This window comes from Bombina bombina, chromosome 2, assembly GCF_027579735.1.
Source record: "Bombina bombina isolate aBomBom1 chromosome 2, aBomBom1.pri, whole genome shotgun sequence".
NCBI classification, from domain to species: Eukaryota; Metazoa; Chordata; class Amphibia; order Anura; family Bombinatoridae; genus Bombina; species Bombina bombina.
This window is the reverse complement of record NC_069500.1, coordinates 3,744,952-3,762,876: the sequence shown is the minus strand read 5'-3', so window position 1 is coordinate 3,762,876 and position 17,925 is coordinate 3,744,952. Positions and strand designations below refer to the sequence as shown.

At 37.7% G+C, this 17,925-nt stretch overlaps 1 protein-coding gene across 1 annotated transcript in view; it reads right to left on the bottom strand.

The window, feature by feature from the left end:
* Positions 1–17,925, bottom strand: part of LOC128648353 (caspase recruitment domain-containing protein 8) — a gene marked incomplete at its 3' end in the record, with an annotated part of 368,408 nt that overhangs the window by 311,002 nt on the left and 39,481 nt on the right. The window contains 1 exon segment of the mRNA XM_053700953.1: positions 875–922. Coding sequence (XP_053556928.1) covers positions 875–922 — 48 coding nt within the window.

The window sequence follows — 17,925 nt, the reverse complement described above, 5'->3', positions numbered from 1 at the left end:
AGTGCAATGGATGGACAATGAGTCTTATTGTAAAAGCCATTCCTAGTGGTGATGGTAGAGGTCAAAATCATTAAACAAGAGACTGATAAATTATATAATAATTTATAGATAATATAATAGTGGTATATTTTTATACCAGGCGGGGAGTGTTCTGTCTATTATATGCTTATTATGTTCATGTTGATGCCATCTGGTGGTTTTACATTGTAAGTACAGCCTAGTTCCTCTCAAGAATGAATCAGGAAGTGTCCTGTCCTGTGTTAATAAAGTTTGTTAATAAAAAGTATTACTTTCAGTTTCTCAGCAGCCATCTTAGCTTCTAGAAGCATGGAAATCAGCTCTTCACATTTGCCTATAAACATACATATGCCTGTAAGTTATTTGTTGTTTGCTAAGAGTTCATTGTACATTTGAATTGCATTGCTATTTGCTGTAAGGATTAAATGTAAGCTCTCTGTGTTAGAAACATGTATTATTGTATGTATTGCAAGCACCACGTGTAACTACATATTGTAATTTCAACTTTTCTTATTGTATTGCAGTTTTACAAAATAACTATTCAGAAGTAAATTCAGTTTGGAATAAGCACAAAGCTATTTCTGCCTGGTTTGTTAACTAGCTGTCTAGCTATCAGTAGTGAGGACAGTACATGCCTTATATAATCCTCAATATAACACCTCCAATTGCCCCTTTAACTCCTCATTTTGCCCAATAAACAACGTTATAAATCTTCCAATTAGCTAACAAAGCCCTCCTGTTGACCTATATAAAGAGACTCAGTCAGTGCTAATAGGTTAGGGGGTGCAAAACTTGCCTTGCCTAAGCGCTGACAACCCATGCTACGCCACTGGGTTACATATTACATATATTATACCTGGTAGTTGAAAGGGATTTCTCACTTCTGTTCCGAATAATAACGAACCTAAAAAAATACAGAAATGATAGCAATAGATATATGAGCTCAGCTAATCAGCTGTAGAATCAGTAAATACTCCAGCAGCATCTTCTACATTACATCTATCTTATTTTACTTGTTATATGGCACTATTTAACGTGTGTGTCACCGTTACACTTCTGTGTCATCATTACATGTCAGTATTTCACGTCTGTGTCACCATTACATGTGTCACTATTTCAGTTCTGTGTCACCATTACACTTCTGTGTCATTATTACATGTGTCAGTATATCACGTGTGTGTCACTGTTACACTTCTGTGTCATCATTACATGTGTCACTATTTCACTTCTGTGTCATCATTACATGTGTCACTATTTCACATCTGTGTCAGCATTACATGTGTCACTATTTCACATCTGTGTCACCGTTACACTTCTGTGTCATCATTACATGTGTAACTATTTCACGTTTGTGTCACCATTACATGTGTAACTATTTCACATCTGTGTCACCATTACATGTCACTATGTCACATCTGTGTCACCATTACACTTCTGTGTCATCATTACATGTGTAACTATTTCACGTCTGTGTCATCATTACATGTGTAACTATTTCACATCTGTGTCACCATTACACTTCTGTGTCATCATTACATGTGTCACTATTTCATGTCTGTGTCACCATTACACTTCTGTGTCATTATTACATGTGTAACTATTTCACGTCTGTGTCACCATTACACTTCTGTGTCATTATTACATGTGTAACTATTTCACGTCTGTGTCACCATTACACTTCTGTGTCATTATTACATGTGTAACTATTTCACGTCTGTGTCACCATTACACTTCTGTGTCATTATTACATGTGTAACTATTTCACATCTGTGACACCGTTACACTTCTATGTCATCATTACATGGGTCACTATTTCACGTCTGTGTCACCGTTACACTTCTGTGTCATCATTACATGTGTCACTATTTCACGTCTGTGTCAACATTACACTTCTGTGTCATCATTACATGTGTCGCTATTTCACTTCTGTGTCATCATTACATGTGTCACTATTTCACATCTGTGACACCGTTACACTTCTATGTCATCATTACATGGGTCACTATTTCACGTCTGTGTCACCGTTACACTTCTGTGTCATCATTACATGTGTCACTATTTCACGTCTGTGTCACCATTACACTTCTGTGTCATCATTACATGTGTCAGTATTTCACGTCTGTGTCACTATTACACTTCTGTGTCATCATTACATTTCTATGTCATCATTACATGTGTCACTATTTCACGTCTGTGTCACTGTTACACTTCTGTGTCATCATTACATGGGTCACTATTTCATGTCTGTGTCACCGTTACACTTCTGTGTCATCATTACATGTGTAACTATTTCACGTCTGTGTCACCGTTACACTTCTGTGTCATCATTACATGTGTCACTATTTCACGTCTGTGTCACCATTACACTTCTGTGTCATTATTACATGTGTCAGTATTTCACGTCTGTGTCACCATTACATGTGTCACTATTTCACGTCTGTGTCACCATTACACTTCTGTGTCATTATTACATGTGTCAGTATTTCACGTCTGTGTCACTATTACATGTGTCACTATTTCACATCTGTGTCACCACTACACTTCTGTGTTATCATTACATGTGTAACTATTTCACGTCTGTGTCACCGTTACACATCTGTGTCATCATTACATGTGTCACTATTTCACTTCTGTGTCACCGTTACACATCTGTGTCATCATTACATGTGTCGCTATTTCACTTCTGTGTCATCATTAGACTTCTGTGTCATCATTACATGTGTCACTATTTCACGTCTGTGTCACCATTACACTTCTGTGTCATCATTACATGTGTCACTATTTCACGTCTGTGTCACCATTACACTTCTGTGTCATCATTACATGTGTTGCTATTTCACATCTGTGTCACCGTTACACTTCTGTGTCATCATTACATGTGTCACTATTTCACGTCTGTGTCACCATTACACTTCTTTGTCATCATTACATGTGTCAGTATTTTACGTCTATGTCACCATTACATGTGTCACTATTTCACGTCTGTGTCACCATTACACTTCTGTGTCTCCATTACATGTGTCACTATTTCAAGTCTGTGTCACCATTACACTTCTGTGTTATCATTACATGTGTCACTATTTCACGTCTGTGTCACCGTTACACATCTGTGTCATCATTACATGTGTCACTATTTCACATCTGTGTCACCGTTACACTTCTGTGTCATCATTACATGTGTCACTATTTCACGTCTGTGTCACCGTTACACTTCTGTGTCATCATTACATGTGTCACTATTTCACGTCTGTGTCACCGTTACACTTCTGTGTCATCATTACATGTGTCACTATTTCATGTCTGTGTCACCATTACACTTCTGTGTCATCATTATATGTGTCACTATTTCACGTCTGTGTCATCATTACATGTGTCACTATTTCACGTCTGTGTCACCATTACACTTCTGTGTTATCATTACATGTGTCACTATTTCACATCTGTGTCACCATTACACTTCTGTGTCATCATTACATGTGTAACTATTTCACATCTGTGTCACCATTACACTTCTGTGTCATCATTACATGTGTCGCTATTTCACTTCTGTGTCATCATTACATGTGTCACTATTTCATGTCTGTGTCACCGTTACACTTCTGTGTCATCATTACATGTGTAACTATTTCACGTCTGTGTCACCGTTACACTTCTGTGTCATCATTACATGTGTCACTATTTCACGTCTGTGTCACCATTACACTTCTGTGTCATTATTACATGTGTCAGTATTTCACGTCTGTGTCACCATTACATGTGTCACTATTTCACATCTGTGTCACCATTACATGTGTAACTATTTCACGTCTGTGTCACCATTACACTTCTGTGTCATCATTACATGTGTAACTATTTCACGTCTGTGTCACCATTACACTTCTGTGTCATCATTACATGTGTAACTATTTCACATCTGTGCCACCATTACACTTCTGTGTCATCATTACATGTGTTGCTATTTCACATCTGTGTCACCATTACACTTCTGTGTCATCATTACATGTGTCACTATTTCACTTCTGTGTCACCGTTACACATCTGTGTCATCATTACATGTGTCGCTATTTCACTTCTGTGTCATCATTAGACTTCTGTGTCATCATTACATGTGTCACTATTTCACGTCTGTGTCACCATTACACTTCTGTGTCATCATTACATGTGTCACTATTTCACGTCTGTGTCACCATTACACTTCTGTGTCATCATTACATGTGTTGCTATTTCACATCTGTGTCACCGTTACACTTCTGTGTCATCATTACATGTGTTGCTATTTCACATCTGTGTCACCATTACACTTCTGTGTCATCATTACATGTGTTGCTATTTCACATCTGTGTCACCGTTACACTTCTGTGTCATCATTACATGTGTAACTATTTCACGTCTGTGTCACCATTACACTTCTGTGTCATCATTACATGTCACTATTTCACGTCTGTGTCACCATTACACTTCTGTGTCATCATTACATGTGTTGCTATTTCACATCTGTGTCACCGTTACACTTCTGTGTCATCATTACATGTGTCACTATTTCACGTCTGTGTCACCATTACACTTCTGTGTCATCATTACATGTGTTGCTATTTCACATCTGTGTCACAATTACACTTCTGTGTCATCATTACATGTGTCACTATTTCACGTCTGTGTCACCATTACACTTCTGTGTCATCATTACATGTGTTGCTATTTCACATCTGTGTCACAATTACACTTCTGTGTCATCATTACATGTGTACCTATTTCGCGTGTGTCTCCATTACACTTCTGTGTCATCATTACATGTGTCACTATTTAACGTCTGTGTCACCATTACATGTGTCACTATTTCACGTCTGTGTCACCATTACACTTCTGTGTCATCATTACATGTGTTGCTATTTCACATCTGTGTCACAATTACACTTCTGTGTCATCATTACATGTGTCACTATTTCACGTCTGTGTCACCATTACACTTCTGTGTCATCATTACATGTGTTGCTATTTCACATCTGTGTCACAATTACACTTCTGTGTCATCATTACATGTGTACCTATTTCGCGTGTGTCTCCATTACACTTCTGTGTCATCATTACATGTGTCACTATTTAACGTCTGTGTCACCATTACAGGTGTCACTATTTCAAGTCTGTGTCACCATTACACTTCTGTGTCATCATTACATGGGTCACTATATCACATCTGTGTCACCATTACACTTCTGTGTCATCATTACATGTGTTGCTATTTCACATCTGTGTCACCGTTACACTTCTGTGTCATCATTACATGTGTCACTATTTCACGTCTGTGTCACCATTACACTTCTTTGTCATCATTACATGTGTCACTATTTCACGCCTGTGTCACAATTACACTTCTGTGTCATCATTACATGTGTCACTATTTCACATCTGTGTCACCGTTACACTTCTGTGTCATCATTACATGTGTAACTATTTCATGTCTGTGTCACCGTTACACTTCTGTGTCATCATTACATGTGTCACTATTTCACATCTGTGTCACCGTTACACTTCTGTGTCATCATTACATGTGTCACTATTTCACATCTGTGTCACCGTTACACTTCTGTGTCATCATTACATGTGTCACTATTTCACGTCTGTGTCACCATTACATGTGTCACTATTTCACGTCTGTGTCACCATTACACTTCTGTGTCATCATTACATGTGTCACTATTTCACGTGTGTGTCACCGTTACACTTCTGTGTCATCATTACATGTGTCACTATTTCACGTGTGTGTCACGTTACACTTCGGTGTCATCATTACATGGGTCACTATTTCACGTGTGTGTCACCGTTACACTTCTGTGTCATCATTACGTGTCAGTATTTCACTTCTGTGTCACCATTACACTTCTGTGTCATCATTACATGTGTCAGAAGTGTAATGGTGACACAGATGTGAAATACTGACACATGTAATGATGACAAAGAATTGTAACGGTGACACAGACGTGAAATAGTGACACATGTAATGATGATACAGAAGTGTAACGGTGACACAGATGTGAAATAGCAACACATGTAATGATGACACAGAAGTGTAATGGTGACACAGATGTGAAATAGTGACACATGTAATGGTGACACAGACGTGAAATAGTGACCCATGTAATGATGACACAGAAGTGTAATGGTGACACAGATGTGAAATAGTGACCCATGTAATGATGACACAGAAGTGTAATGGTGACACAGACGTGAAATAGTGACACATGTAATGGTGACACACGTGAAATAGTGACACATGTAATGATGACACAGAAGTGTAATGGTGACATATGTAATGATGACACAGAAGTGTAATGGTGACACAGTTGTGAAATAGTGACACATGTAATGATGACGCAGATGTGAAATAGTGACACATGTAATGATGACACAGATGTGAAATAGTGACACATGTAATGGTGACACAGATGTGAAATAGTGACACATGTAATGACGACACAGAAGTGTAATGGTGACACAGATGTGAAATACTGACACATGTAATGATGACACAGAAGTGTAATGGTGACACAGATGTGAAATACTGTGTCATCATTACATGTGTCAGTATTTCACATCTGTGTCACCATTACACTTCTGTGTCGTCATTACATGTGTCACTATTTCACATCTGTGTCACCATTACATGTGTCACTATTTCACATCTGTGTCATCATTACATGTGTCACTATTTCACATCTGTGTCACCATTACATGTGTCACTATTTCACGTCTGCGTCATCATTACATGTGTCACTATTTCACAACTGTGTCACCATTACACTTCTGTGTCATCATTACATATGTCACCATTACACTTCTGTGTCATCATTACATGTGTCACTATTTCACGTGTGTCACCATTACATGTGTCACTATTTCACGTCTGTGTCACCATTACACTTCTGTGTCATCATTACATGGGTCACTATTTCACATCTGTGTCACCATTACACTTCTGTGTCATCATTACATGTGTTGCTATTTCACATCTGTGTCACCATTACACTTCTGTGTCATCATTACATGTGTCACTATTTCACGTGTGTGTCACCGTTACACTTCTTTGTCATCATTACATGTGTCACTATTTCACGTCTGTGTCACCATTACACTTCTGTGTCATCATTACATGTGTACCTATTTTGCGTGTGTCACCATTACATGTGTCACTATTTAACGTCTGTGTCACCATTACAGGTGTCACTATTTCACGTCTGTGTCACTATTACACTTCTGTGTCATCATTACATGTGTCACTATTTCAAGTGTGTCACCATTACATGTGTCACTATTTCACATCTGTGTCACCGTTACACTTCTGTGTCATCATTACATGGGTCACTATTTCACATCTGTGTCACCGTTACACTTCTGTGTCATCATTACATGTGTGACAGACCCTTCTGTCAGGACTGAAGGAGTTAACTGTGTTTAGCTTTAAGAATCTAATTTCTAAAGACAGGTTTTCTGGCCTCAGCTATTGTGTGCTATAATTACATTTAAGTAATAAACAGGCCATTGTTTAATCACCCTCAGAGAGCAGACGCTAGGTGATAAGACAAGCCAAATGTGTTTAAGTTGTTATCTGCCTAAGTAAAGTATTTAAGTAATGTAATTCTACTGTTTCATAAAAGGGCGTCTTCCCCTTTTTATCTAAATGCACAAGAGTCTTTCAACCCCCCCATCTGGGGTCAAACCTGTATAAATACTAGGCATCTAGCCTTTAATAAATGACATTCTGTTTAAACCTGAAAACTGGCTGGTTTGTGAATTGCTGATTTCCTATGCAGGACATTGTTCATCTGGGGTTAACCCTTGGTACACTGTTGGTACCGTAACATATACTGTATATATGTATGTGCGTGTGTGTATATATTATCTTATGGTTCTCTCTGTGGGTACTACTGAGTGCTATATATATACTGTATATATGTATGTGCGTGTGTGTATATATTATCTTATGGTTCTCTCTGTGGGTACTACTGAGTGCTATATATATACTGTATATATGTATGTGCGTGTGTGTATATATTATCTTATGGTTCTCTCTGTGGGTACTACTGAGTGCTATATATATACTGTGACAGACCCTTCTGTCAGGACTGAAGGAGTTAACTGTGTTTAGCTTTAAGAATCTAATTTCTAAAGACAGGTTTTCTGGCCTCAGCTATTGTGTGCTATAATTACATTTAAGTAATAAACAGGCCATTGTTTAATCACCCTCAGAGAGCAGACGCTAGGTGATAAGACAAGCCAAATGTGTTTAAGTTGTTATCTGCCTAAGTAAAGTATTTAAGTAATGTAATTCTACTGTTTCATAAAAGGGCGTCTTCCCCTTTTTATCTAAATGTACAAGAGTCTTTCAACCCCCCCATCTGGGGTCAAACCTGTATAAATACTAGGCATCTAGCCTTTAATAAATCTCATTCTGTTTTAAACCTGAAATGTGGAGCTTGGTCTCATGTTTGAGGGGAAACTGATCGTGGTTGTGAATTGCTGATTGTCTATGCAGGACGTTGTCATCTGGTATTAACCTTGGTATCCTGTTGGTACCGTAACATTGGTGGCAAGCGACGGGAGAATCCTTATCGCCCAGAAGAGCAACTACACAAGCCAGTAACCTCAGGAAGAGGGGGATTATTACAATACTGACTAAGATGGAAAGAGTACCAGGGACAGAAGGAACCAATGGGCCCAGCATATCAGACAGAACCCCTGAAGAAGCAAGCTTTGATCGGGCGGTTAAAATAAGACTGGCACATTATGGCCCCAACCCATCTGCCGAAATTATCGACCGGGTCATAGCAGCTGTGGAGGCCAACCTACTTCGCCAAAGCGGCGCTGCAGCAGCCCAAATCACAGCAACCCGAGTGGAAAAGGGAAAAGTAAATTACTATTTCACGTCTGTGTCACCATTACACTTCTGTGTCATCATTACATGTGTAACTATTTCACTTCTGTGTCATCAAAACATGTGTCACTATTTCACATCTGTGTCACCATTACATGTGTCACTATTTCACATCTGTGTCACCATTACATGTGTCACTATTTCACATCTGTGTCACCATTACATGTGTCACTATTTCATGTCTGTGTCACTGTTACACTTCTGTGTCATCATTACATGTGTAACTATTTCACTTCTGTGTCATGAAAACATGTGTCACTATTTCACTTCTGTGTCACCATTACATGTGTCACTATTTCACATCTGTGTCACCATTACATGTGTCACTATTTCACATCTGTGTCACCATTGCGCGTCACTATTTCACGTCTGTGTCACCATTACACTTCTGTGTCATCATTACATGTGTCACTATTTCACGTCTGTGTCACCATTACACTTCTGTGTCATCATTACATGTTTCACTATTTCACGTCTGTGTCACCATTACACTTCTGTGTCATCATTACATGTGTCACTATTTCACGTCTGTGTCACCGTTACACTTCTGTGTCATCATTACATGTGTCACTATTTCATGTGTGTCACCATTACATGTGTCACTATTTCACCTCTGTGTCATCATTACATATGTCACTATTTCATGTCTGTGTCACCATTACACTTCTGTGTCATCATTACATGTGTCACTATTTCATGTGTGTCACCATTACATGTGTCACTATTTCACCTCTGTGTCATCATTACATGGGTCACTATTTCACATCTGTGTCACCGTTACACTTCTGTGTCATCATTACATGTGTCACTATTTCACATCGTGTCACCATTACACTTCTGTGTCATCATTACATGTGTCACTATTTCACTTCTGTGTCATCATTACATGTGTCACTATTTCACGGCTGTGTCACTGTTACACTTCTGTGTCATCATTACATGTGTCACTATTTCACATCTGTGTCACCATTATATGTGTCACTATTTCATGTCTGTGTCACCATTAAACTTCTGTGTCATCATTACATGTGTCACTATTTCACGTGTGTCACCATTACATGTGTCACTATTTCACATCTGTGTCACCATTGCGTATCACTATTTCACGTCTGCGTCATCATTACATGTGTCACTATTTCACGGCTGTGTCACTGTTACACTTCTGTGTCATCATTACATGTGTCACTATTTCACTTCTGTGTCACCATTACACTTCTGTGTCATCATTACATGTGTCACTATTTCACATCTGTGTCACCATTGCGTATCACTATTTCACGTCTGCGTCATCATTACATGTGTCACTATTTCACGGCTGTGTCACTGTTACACTTCTGTGTCATCATTACATGTGTCACTATTTCACATCTGTGTCACCATTACATGTGTCACTATTTCATGTCTGTGTCACCATTACACTTCTGTGTAATCATTACATGTGTCACTATTTCACGTGTGTCACCATTGCGTATCACTATTTCACAACTGTGTCACCATTACACTTCTGTGTCATCATTACATATGTCACCATTACACTTCTGTGTCATCATTACATGTGTCACTATTTCGCATCTGTGTCACCATTACACTTCTGTGTCATCATTACATGTGTCACTATTTCACATCTGTGTCATCATTACATGTGTCACTATTTCACATCTGTGTCACCATTGCGTATCACTATTTCACATCTGTGTCATTACATGTGTCACTATTTCACATCTGTGTCATTACATGTGTCACTATTTCACGTCTGTGTCATCATTACATGTGTCACTATTTCACATCTGTGTCATTACATGTGTCACTATTTCACATCTGTGTCATTACATGTGTCACTATTTCACATCTGTGTCATTACATGTGTCACTATTTCACATCTGTGTCATTACATGTGTCACTATTTCACGTCTGTGTTACCATTACATGTGTCACTATTTCACATCTGTGTCACCATTACATGTGTCACTATTTCACATCTGTGTCATTACATGTGTCACTATTTCACATCTGTGTCACCATTACATGTGTCACTATTTCACATCTGTGTCACCATTACATGTGTCACTATTTCACATCTGTGTCACCATTACATGTGTCACTATTTCACTTCTGTGTCATCATTACATGTGTCACTATTTCACATCTGTGTCACCATTGCATATCACTATTTCACGTCTGCGTCATCATTACATGTGTCACTATTTCACAACTGTGTCACCATTACACTTCTGTGTCATCATTACATGTGTCACTATTTCACATCTGTGTCACCGTTACACTTCTGTGTCATCATTACATGTGTCACCATTACACTTCTGTGTCATCATTACATGTGTCACTATTTCACGTCTGTCACCATTACATGTGTCACTATTTCACGTCTGTGTCACCATTACATGTGTCACTATTTCACGTCTGTGTCACCATTACACTTCTGTGTCATCATTACATGTGTCACCAATAAACTTCTGTGTCATCATTACGTGTCACTATTTCACGTCTGTCACCATTACATGTGTCACTATTTAACGTGTGTGTCACCATTACATGTGTCACTATTTCACGTGTATCACCATTACATGTGTCACTATTTCATGTCTGTGTCACCATTACACTTCTGTGTCATCATTACATGTGTCACTATATCACGTCTGTGTCATCATTACATGTGTCACTATTTCACGTCAGTGACACATGTAATGGTGACACAGATGTGAAATAGTGACACATGTAATGGTGACACAGATGTGAAATAGTGACACATGTAATGGTGACACAGACATGAAATAGTGACACATGTAATGGTGACACAGAAGTGTAATGGTGACACAATTTCAAGTCTGTGTCACCATTACATGTGTCACTATTTCACATCTGTGTCACCATTACACTTCTGTGTCATCATTACATGTGTCACTATTTCACATCTGTGTCACCATTACACTTCTGTGTCATCATTACATGTGTCACTATTTCACGTCTGTGTCACCGTTACACTTCTGTGTCATCATTACATGTGTCACTATTTCACATCTGTGTCACCATTACACTTCTGTGTCATCATTACATGTGTCACTATTTCACATCTGTGTCACCATTACATGTGTCACTATTTCACGTCTGTGTCATCATTACATGTGTCACTATTTCACGTCTGTGTCACTGTTACACTTCTGTGTCATCATTACATGTGTCCCTATTTCATGTCTGTGTCACCATTACATGTGTCACTATTTCACGTCTGTGTCACCATTACGTGTCACTATTTCACGTCTGTCACCATTACATGTGTCACTATTTCACATCTGTGTCACCATTACACTTCTGTGTCATCATTACATGTGTCACTATTTCACATCTGTCACCATTACATGTGTCACTATTTCACATCTGTGTCACCATTACACTTCTGTGTCATCATTACATGTCTCACCATTACACTTCTGTGTCATCATTTCGTGTCATTATTTCACGTCTGTGTCACCATTACACTTCTGTGTCACCATTACATGTGTCACTATTTCACATCTGTGTCACCATTACACTTCTGTGTCATCATTACATGTGTCACTATTTCACATCTGTGTCACCATTACACTTCTGTGTCATCATTACATGTGTCACTATTTCACGTCTGTGTCATCATTACATGTGTCACTATTTCACGTGTGTCACCGTTACACTTCTGTGTCATCATTACATGTGTCATTATTTCACGTCTGTGTCACCATTACATGTGTCACTATTTCACATCTGTGTCACCATTACACTTCTGTGTCATCATTAAATGTGTTACTATTTCACGTCTGTGTCATTATTACATGTGTCACTATTTCATGTCTGTGCCACCATTACACTTCTGTGTCATCATTACATGTGTCACTATTTCACATCTGTGTCACCATTACACTTCTGTGTCATCATTACATGTGTCACTATTTCCCGTCTGTGTCACCGTTACACTTCTGTGTCATCATTACATGTGTCACTATTTCAAGTGTGTCACCATTACACGTCTGTGTCATCATTACATGTGTCACTATTTCACATCTGTGTCACCGTTACACTTCTGTGTCATCATTACATGTGTCACTATTTCACATCTGTGTCACCATTACACTTCTGTGTCATCATTACATGTGTCACTATTTCACATCTGTGTCACCGTTACACTTCTGTGTCATCATTACATGTGTCAGTATTTCACGTCTGTGTCACCATTACATGTGTCACTATTTCACATCTGTGTCACCGTTAGACTTCTGTGTCATCATTACATGTGTCACTATTTCACATCTGTGTCACCGTTAGACTTCTGTGTCATCATTACATGTGTCACTATTTCACGTCTGTGTCACGTTACACTTCTGTGTCATCATTACATGTGTCACCATTACACTTCTGTGTCATCATTACATGTGTCACCATTACACTTCTGTGTCATCATTTTGTGTCATTATTTCACGTCTGTGTCACCATTACATGTGTCACTATTTCACGTCTGTGTCACCATTACGTGTCACTATTTCACGTCTGTCACCATTACATGTGTCACTATTTCACATCTGTGTCACCATTACACTTCTGTGTCATCATTACATGTGTCACTATTTCACATCTGTGTCACCATTACACTTCTGTGTCACCATTACATGTGTCACTATTTCACATCTGTGTCACCATTACACTTCTGTGTCATCATTACATGTGTCACCATTACACTTCTGTGTCATCATTTCGTGTCATTATTTCACGTCTGTGTCACCATTACATGTGTCACTATTTCACATCTGTGTCACTATTTCATGTCTGTGTCACCATTACACTTCTGTGTCATCATTACATGTGTCACTATTTCACGTCTGTGTCATTATTACATGTGTCACTATTTCATGTCTGTGCCACCATTACACTTCTGTGTCATCATTACATGTGTCACTATGTCACATCTGTGTCACCATTACACTTCTGTGTCATCATTACATGTGTCACTATTTCACGTCTGTGTCATTATTACATGTGTCACTATTTCATGTCTGTGCCACCATTACACTTCTGTGTCATCATTACATGTGTCACTATTTCCCGTCTGTGTCACCATTACACTTCTGTGTCACCATTACATGTCACTATGTCACATCTGTGTCACCATTACACTTCTGTGTCATCATTACATGTGTCACTATTTCACATCTGTGTCACCATTACACTTCTGTGTCATCATTACATGTGTCACTATTTCACATCTGTGTCACCATTACACTTCTGTGTCATCATTACATGTGTCACTATTTCACGTCTGTGTCATCATTACATGTGTCACTATTTCACATCTGTGTCATCATTACATGTGTCACTATTTCACATCTGTGTCACCATTACACTTCTGTGTCATCATTACATGTGTCACTATTTCACATCTGTGTCACCGTTACACTTCTGTGTCATCATTACATGTGTCACTATTTCACGTCTGTGTCACCATTACACTTCTGTGTCATCATTACATGTGTTGCTATTTCACATCTGTATATTAATGCCCAAAATGTGTAAAATCAGTAGCGCCTAAAAACCAACAAAAATCTAAAGTGATGCTGTTATAATTAATATAAAGAACATGTATGTGCAAAAGAATATGTGCAGATAAACATATGCAAGTGCAAAAACACAACAAAAAACTTCCCACACACTGAGTGGTGTGAGGTGAACTCACAAACAATAATGTCAATCAATCAAAAACTCAGGTGTGTGAACCCAAAAGTCCAAAGTTCGAATAATGATGGTATGGCGGCAAAGACTTCTTCCAAAAGTTGAAGGCAAATCAAACGTGGAAAATCTGTATAGAATACAAAAAAGAAGAAGGCGCCAACATAGTGTGAATCTATATTAAAAGTTGTTCACTCCCCACACATGAATTGTACTTACAAAAAGTAAAGCACTTGAGAAGTGCTACAACGGCTTTCTGGAGCATTAACAGCTGTCCAGGTAGCTGGTCTCTCGTAGTCAAAATGTGCTCCTAGTGCTGCGTACGATCTGCAGCAGTTATGCAGCTTGAGCCCTTTCACCTGCTACTTTCTCTCGTTGTGTTCGTAATAAGAGAGATGCCTAAACCAGGTAGGCTGGTAGCTATGATCGGGTGCCAAGTACTTGATGGTAACGAATCCTGAACAAATAATATCACTCAGCCGTGATAAAGATAAGGTTAAAAACAAATGTTTATTGCATAAACATGTATCACAACGCGTTTCCCGGTCTACCTTGACCGCTTCCTCAGGTGAATAAACCATATCTAAAATGCACAGCTTATATTTGCTTAACTCGGCGTTCAAGCCGAATTAAAGCGCATGCGTGAAGGAGTACGCAATCCCCATAGTAAAAAGGGGTGTGTATCAACGTCTGAATGATTGGTCGTCTAACAGAAAAATCAGACCAACCACAGAGAACCATGGTAACACACCTCTAACGTATGTGTAAGTGTATATCAAATACTTTCCTGATGTATAAGTTGCTACCGAAAGCGTAATTTATTTAAAATACAAGTAACAATTTGCTCTTCAATAGTATTTATACAAGGTTACCAACGGTTACTACAGTCGCCGTGGCGCTATAAGATTCTGAATGCGTACGGTTTAACCCCTAATAGGGATATTACCCCCTCATGCATTTACATCATAAATGCTATACTGTACTATATATCAGAAACAATGACTTATATCCCAATGAACTGATATGTACAGGATTTATACTATATAAAAAATAAATAATATCAAATGTAAAAAATATATACAAAAATATATAAAAAAAAATATATATATTTTTTTTTTTTTTTTTATATATACTAACCCTCATGTCAAAGATTACAAATACATTTGCTCATATAAACAATACAGATTCCTGAAAATGATAATACTAAATATATAAAATATATTCATAAAGTGTATATATTAAACTGATAAAAAGTTAACATCTATGTGTACTTGTGGTGTATCAAATTACCTCATGTGATCCCTCTCCCAATACTAAAGCTATCCGGATCAGATTCAGTTTCAGGAGGGATGTAATTGTGTTATCTATACTTAATGGAGAAATATTGTAATAACTCTGTCAGAGTATATTATTAATACTAATATCGAAAAATGATTAATGAAAATAAGAATGACCACTAACTAATAACAAAATATGACTGTAACTTAGTTAAATGCCGCCATATCAAGATTCTCATTCAGACCGTATGGATTTAAAGTTTTTAATTTCCAGATCCAATACGTCTCTCTTTGTCTTAAATCAATTAATCTATTTCTACCCCATTTAGATGAAATTTGTTCAATAGGGAAAATACTATACAGATCTGTCTGCCCATCATGACAACAAACTCCATGTCTAGAGACACTATGTTTAATACACGATTTCTTCACGTTTCTCATGTGTTCCCCCCATCTCTTTTTCAGGGGTCTAGATGTTCTCCCTATATACTGTAAGCCACATTTGCATTCCAGTAAGTATATTACGAAGGAGGAATCACATGAAAAATGAGTCTTTATCTCAAATTCTTCTTTCGTAGAAAAAGACCTGAATTTATACTCATCTCCCTTTGTAAAATCACAAAGCCCACAGTTAGCTCTATTACATTTGTAGAACCCTTTCTTGTTAGACAGCCAGTTTTTTGTCTTATTTGCAATATTTTTTCCAAATTTCTTCATCAATATTTTACTAGGGGCAAGTTTATTTTTTAATGAAGGTGCTCTTTTAAAAGTACATGTGGGGTTTTCATCTAAAATATTCCTTAATACCGGATCATTCAATAGAATGTTCCAATGCTTGCAAACAATTCTCTTAATTTTATCATGGTTTGAGGTAAATTTAGTTATAAATCTCAGATTATTATTTTTATTCACTTTGTTCTTATTTGTGCATATCTCATCTAACTTCTTGCACTCTAAATTATCCTTCTCTTTTGTGGTTTTGAAGAATTCAGACCTATCTTTATTTCTAGCCTTTAAATAGCTCTCCTCTATTAGATCCCCAGGATACTTCCTTTCAAGGAATCTCTTTTTTAGGATTCCTGCTTGTTCGTCATAAAGAGTTAAATTAGTACAATTTCTACGGATTCTGGAAAACTGATTGTATGGAATATTACTCTTCCATGCCTTGTAATGATTACTTTTGTAATTCAAGTAACTATTTGTATCCACTGTTTTAAAGTGGGTTTTGGTCAAAATATGACCTACTTGGTCCCAATATAGTACCAAGTCCAGAAATTCAATATGATCTACATTGATATTATGAGTAAACTTAAGTCCCATATTGTTTTCATTAAGTGATTTAATAAAGTCTACGGCTTTATCCTCTGAACCTTCCCAAATAAAAATAAGGTCATCTATAAAACGGCCATAGAACACCAGATTCGCCCCCAGAGGGGAACTATATATGTATCTTTCTTCAAATACCCCCATGAATAAATTTGCAAAACTGGGGGCAAATCTGGTGCCCATGGCCGTTCCTTTGATCTGTAAAAAAAATTGTTCCTGATAAACAAAATAATTATGTTTCAACACAAATGAAATTGCTTCCAACAAAAACAATCTCTGTTTACAGGGTAAAAATTGATCTCTCTTCAAAAAAACATCTATAGCATCTATGCCCAGATGGTGCTCTATGTTTGAATAGAGAGCTGTCACGTCACAAGTGAACCAAATAAGCTTATGTCCTGCCCTTTCTATTTTCGATAACTTGGCTATTAGATCTGGGGTATCTTTGATATATGACGGAAGCCCCTTCACTATTTTTTTAAAAAAATGATCAATATATTCAGATAAGTTGCAAGTCAAACTACCTATGCCCGAAATAATGGGCCTACCCGGTGGATTGTTGGTGCACTTGTGTATTTTCGGGAGGTGATAGTAATATGCTAAATTTGGTGACATAGGGACCAGATATTCTTTCTTCTTTTTTGTTAAGATCCCCTCTAGGAACCC